Below are 6,000 nucleotides of genomic sequence, written 5' to 3' on the forward strand. Positions count from 1 at the left end.
TGTTTCTGCACATATCATTGAAGGGGGAAGTTACAGAACATTAAGACAGCAGAAAAATAAGTAGAGCTCCCACCCTTGCTGACTAATCTAAACTGCAGCTTATTACTAGGTTACAATTCATAACCTTGGTAATCAGCCTATCCCACTCTCCACCCCACTGATACAATAGTTTGACAGAAGAACGTACTGGATTCTATAGCATAGTTCATTATTATCACAATATAGTTATTTATTCCCTAGTCATGCAAAACAATCCGTTATTGTAGAAGGAAAAAAAAATGGAGAAAACAAGGCTGTGATATGATGTATTAATTAATTCTAACTTATCCTCACTGCAAACCTCCTTTCTCCCTTTCTCCTTACTCACAGCTCTTTTAACACCTTCACCAATTATCCGACCAACCCAACAATGCAGGTCAGGTTTGTAACAAAACAGACTTTTCTGTCAAAAAGATAACGATGCTCAAGAAAATATTAAGAGGTGCTTTAAAATTTGTGCCACGTAGCAAGTGGTGGCTGGCCAGCTCTTTGCTGCCCTGTTATCATTTCTATTAACCTAAATCTCTGCATTAGTTGGGTTTTGAGAAAGCTGTCTTCCCCTCCTCCTGCCTGGGCTGATCTTATTTATCTGCTTCTTATTCTAGTTGGTCTTTAAAGCAAGATTACTGCTACCAAGAAGGGAAGAGGTTGGTGTGAGACAGTGGGCGTGGGGAAGGGATGTCTGATTAATAGCAATGGAATGATAACTTTAATAATGGAGAATCATAAGAAAGGTTTCCCTGATGTTCTTCTAACAGTGAGATGTATTAGGCTCTGAAATAATCTCCCAAGAGAAGTGGCAGAATCCCCATTGCTTAAGACTGCAAAAACTAGACCAGGGCAAAGCACTAGAAAATGTCCTGTAGGGAATAATTCTGCATTTTTAGGGAGATTGACTAAGTGAACTAATAGGTCTTTTCCATATCTACCTTCTATACCAGGGTTGGCCAAAACTACTTACTGGCCCTCCGAGCCACATATGACAATCTTCAGAAGTTTGTGCCTGCTGGGGCTTGGAGCTTCAGCCCTGTGGGAGATACCAACCAGGACTCAGGGATTCAACCCTGCTCCTGCTGAAGCCCTGAGCCCTGGCAGGTGTGCCCCACTGGGCAGCAGCCCTGAGACCCGCCCCCTGCAACCCTGCTGGACAGAAGCCCCTACCCCACCACCCTGCTGCACGAGCTCCCCCGCACCCCTGGGTAGATGAAGGATAGGGGTGGGGGGGAGATGTGGAGGGAACCATGAGCTGCACTTTAGTGGTAAAAGAGCCACATGTGGCTCACTAGCCACAGTTTGGCCACCCCTGTAGAAAGTGGGGTGGGAAGGTGAGTCCGCAGTAACAGAGTACACTGGCCCTTTAAAACTGAGGAGGGGAGTCTCCAGGGACTATACTGCAAAGACAGTTGTTGTGAATCTCCCCCAGAGACAGTGATAATCCGCATGGCTGCTTTGGGCTGTGCCTGCCACATTTCTGCAAAGAGTCTGGATTCCCAGCAGGAATATGTGCAAGGAACAAACCCCAGGGAGAGGTTGTGTTCTGTTTTTGGGGTTTGATTCAATACTTTAGTTTGGTTGCCTTTAGGACTTTGCCACCAGACTTCCAGGGAGGAGTTCTCCAGAAGTATGCCGAGGAAAGAGACACATGCCACTTCGGGGAGGGGCCATAATGTTTGTTTTTAGAAGAACTCCATCATCATGGCCCTCTAGGAACCAGCAGTTGGCTGCATCCAGCATCCATGAGGTCCCTAACAATGATCTGACTATCAACACTTGCCTTACAACTGAGATTAAAAACCTGTCACTGATCTTCCCACATGCCTCCTGTCCCCTCTATTTCTTTGCTCTGGTTGTGACTGTGCTAATAGCAGGTTAAAAAAAAGACTAGATTCCCATTTGCTGAAGCACTCTGAGTCTGCCATCACTTCGAATTCAATGTGACTCCATTGCTTAGCACACAGAGCTGAGTGGCAGGAAAGCACAACACAGAAACTAGCAGGGAAGAGGAAGAAAGCAACATAAGGAGTTAAGAGGGGGGGAAAAGAAAACAAAAACGCAACAGAGTACATAAAGTGGAGAAGAGATAGAAGCAACAAATACATAAACCTCAACAGAGCAGAGAGCATGCTGAGAAACCACTTACTAGTAATTGAGAGCAGGAAGGAATGAGAAAGCAGACAGAGAGGGAAAGAACACAGAAAAGGGAAACAGATGACAAGAACACAAAAGGTGTTCACACAGACTGACCATATGCTCCACATTGTCAGCATTGCATATTTTGTTGCATCTAAACTTTAAAAAACTTAAGACATTTGGAACATCTAAATTCGGGGGGGGGGGGAGTGAGGGAGGGGGGTTCCTTGGCAAGAAATACTGAATGAATAGTAGCACTATCTCCATTTGTATTGACTGGGGGGAAAGCATTTGACTTATGAGGAGAGGCTGAGGGAGCTGGGATTGTTTAGCCTGCAGAAGAGAAGAATGAGGGGGGATTTGATAGCTGCTTTCAACTACCTGAAAGGGGGTTCCAAAGAGGATGGCTCTAGACTGTTCTCAATGGTAGCAGATGACAGAACGAGGAGTAATGGTCTCAAGTTGCAGTGGGGGAGGTTTAGATTGGATATTAGGAAAAACTTTTTCACTAAGAGGGTGGTGAAACACTGGAATGCGTTACCTAGGGAGGTGGTAGAATCTCCTTCCTTAGAGGTTTTTAAGGTCAGGCTTGACAAAGCCCTGGCTGGGATGATTTAACTGGGAATTGGTCCTGCTTCGAGCAGGGGGTTGGACTAGATGACCTTCTGGGGTCCCTTCCAACCCTGATATTCTATGATTTGTAGTTTGAACCAAAAATTTCAGTTAGACTCTTTGGGTGGAATCCTGGCCCCACTAAAGTCAATGGGAGTTTTGCCACTGACTTCAATAGGGCCAAAATTTCACACTTCAAGCTTAAAAAGGCAATTGCTAAACTCTCTCTAAATCATTGTGTGGCTCTTTAGTCACTGTACCTGTTGATTTATTTTTTTTAATATATATATATATATATATATATATATATATATATATATATATGCGCTAATTAGAACACCTGTAATGTTAATATGGATAAATTAAGTAAAAAAAAAAAAATCATGAAAAAAAATTCTAGATAGTACCAGCTTTTGAATGACTAATATATCAATTCTGCTACCCTTACCCATGGTGAGTAGTACCTTATGCTGTGAGCAGTCTGGAATGACACCAAGTGACAAAATATGGTTCTTGGTTATAAAAACCATTCAAGCCCTGCACTTATTAAATGACTTCCCCCATCCCCCACAGTTTATTTTATTGACTATACCCTTATCAAGCATTGTGATATAAATTAAGGGGCATGATAACAAGGATCCACAAAATGATTCAGAAAGAGCATGGCACTTGGGACTAAACCACGAGACTACGTTTGGAAGAAGATGCTACTCAGTGTGAGTAAGGGATTTCAGAATCTGGCTCTAAGCTTATGTATTTTAAAGGAGAAATCCACATTATGAACAAAGTGTGTGATGATTTAAAAAAAAATTAAATGAACAACCCTCAGACAGACCCACATTTTTGAAGAAAAAAAATATGCTCAGAACAAATTATAAAGCACTCTTTGCTTTGCTACACAAAACCAGCCAGATTGAGATTTGATGATACCTAGTATGGAGTAGTCCTTTTATTACACTGCAAGCCAATTTTCTTGTTCTAATATGCTTTAGACATCTTTCGATCAAGACCTTATAAAAGCAAATGGTAACTGTAGGGAATTATTTCTGTATAGAGCAGTAATACCACAATCATAAATAATGTGAATACTAAATAAGAAATAAATAGCCTGTACCTGTTCTCGGTTTGAGTCGCAAGCTGGACAGATGTTAAAGGGGACCTGAGTTTTCTCAACCCTTTAGGTGTGATATCAGTAGCTGATTTTGTCTCCTCCTCCCAGCTCCTAGTAAGCAAGAAGGAAAATAAAGTTGTCAAACACTGTAATGAAACGTTACCGTGCGTGAACCGTTCCCCCTCCATGAATCATTAATACACTGCAAAGCCTCAGAGCCAAAATAGCTCAGGAAAAGCCGAGCGAAGGCTGTTCTGCTGTCGTTGTGGCTAGTGTATAAAGGGGATGAGGAAGTCAGACTCCTTTTTTCCCCCGGCTGCATTTCAGAGGCTAGAGTATCTGCTCTCTGGAATCCCACCTCCTCCTGGCATGGAGCCCACCTTCCAGCCAGGTATCAATATCATCCCCGCTGCTGCCTGCTTCCAGCCAAAGCCAAACTCTGCCCCACCTACACCTGGGAGCTGGCTTTCAACGCCCGGATTCGTTTGGATTCACCCCGCTGTAAGCCTCTCTACCTGGTGCTGAGGGACCCGTCTGCCGTGAGCCAAAGGAGGCACAAGAAGAGAAGCAGGCTGCTGAGCATAGCGATTAAGGCGATGACTGCCCGCATCTTGTGACTGCTCGGAGCAGCTGCACGGCGAGTCTGAGCGGGAGCAGCGCCCGCTGCAGCTAAGCCGGCCCCATAGTATTTAAGGGAGGCGGTGATAGCAACCACAGGGTCTCTCTGCCCCGCCCCACCCAGTTCCGGTGTGTGGGGCCCAGTGCCGCCACTGAGCTCAGCCCACCCGCCTGAAGCAGCCTCCTTTCCCCCCCGCAGTCACCAGGGGCTGCACCGCAGACCCGCTGGGGGTAACAGTGAGTGACGGCGTCCTGTCCCTGCCCTGCTTCAGCTCCCCCGGGCAAGCATCAGTCCCCCTCTCGGGAGGGGCGGTAGCTCCCAGGCAGGGGTCCGTGCACCTGGGGTAGGGGGATGCCAGGTAGCCACAGCAAAAGGCCAAGCTGTCAGGGCACCTTCCCACAGGGCACTGGCAGGGTAGGAGAGCTGCCCCTGGCAACCTGAGTGCCGGGCTTGCGTGTCTCGCTGCCCTCTTCCAGCATGGCGAGGAGAAGGGCAACTTGCACCTGACGGTGCTTCATGTCAGGTGCTGGGTAATAACATGAAAGGACGCTAAAGGCCTGGCCTCCTCCCAGGTGCCCCCTCAGGGCAGTCCTGCAAGTGGCCCCTCCCCTCAGTCTCTCTTCAGTCTGCAAACAAATTCAGGGTATATAAACAGCCCTTTGTGCAGGGCTAGTTTATTAGCAAAATGCTCACTACCATCGACCAGAATGCCCCCAGCACACTCCAAATGGTGTATTCAGCCCACCAGTCCACTACCAAACACAATGCCAGCATCTCTCACCACACCTCTCCCCAACCCTGCTAGCTGAGGTATTTCTCTACCCTGCTTCCTTCTGGGGTAGGATTCCAGCCCTTGCCTGGAGACAACAGCTGGCCCACCCAATCTTTCTTCCTTCACTGATCTCAGCTCTCTGGCCTGGCAGAGTTTGTGACCCCCTGACTGCCTTCCACTTTCACCAGCCTGAGCTGGCTCCACTGCCCCACCCAGTGAATTCTCACCCCTCCCTCCTTCAGGGGCATCCCTTTCCTGTAGCTCTCAGCCCAGCTCTACTCTTTGTCTCAGCTCTCTTTACTCTCATTTGTAATCCCCAGAGTCAGCCCCACCCTCCTCATTGTACCAAACAAGGGTGCTCCTGGTGTGGAAGAGGAGAACTGAGCCCAATTTCATGTATTGGGCCAGCTTCTCAATTACAGATGCCATGTGTCTAAAATTAAAGCGGTTCTTCATTAAAATAACTTTACAGAAGTGCTTTAACTGCTACTAGCGCTTAAGCCATTGACATGCAAACTTATTTCCTGGTACCCTCCTGCAACCTGATGTTCTTCTCCCCAGGTTCCATGCGGATTGTTATTAGGGCTGTCAAGCGATTAAAAACAATTAATCGCACTGTTAAAGAATAGATTACCATTTATTTAAATATTTTTGGATGTTTTCTACATTTTCAAATATATTGATTTAAATTACCACACAGAATACAAAGTGTACGGC

The 6,000-nt window shown here is 46.2% G+C and overlaps 1 protein-coding gene across 1 annotated transcript in view; it reads right to left on the reverse strand.

Moving 5' to 3' along the window:
- Positions 1-4,519, reverse strand: part of ST8SIA6 (ST8 alpha-N-acetyl-neuraminide alpha-2,8-sialyltransferase 6) — a 43,311-nt gene extending 38,792 nt beyond the window's left edge. The window contains exons 1-2 of the mRNA XM_073334133.1: positions 4,408-4,519; positions 3,896-4,003 (exon numbers count right to left, since the gene is read on the reverse strand). Coding sequence (XP_073190234.1) covers positions 3,896-4,003; positions 4,408-4,502 — 203 coding nt within the window. The 5' untranslated portion in view covers positions 4,503-4,519. The remainder of the gene's footprint in view (positions 1-3,895; positions 4,004-4,407) is intronic.
- Between the last annotated feature and the right edge of the window lie 1,481 nt (positions 4,520-6,000).

Source organism: Lepidochelys kempii, chromosome 2, assembly GCF_965140285.1.
Source record: "Lepidochelys kempii isolate rLepKem1 chromosome 2, rLepKem1.hap1, whole genome shotgun sequence".
In the NCBI taxonomy this organism is placed as follows: Eukaryota; Metazoa; Chordata; order Testudines; family Cheloniidae; genus Lepidochelys; species Lepidochelys kempii.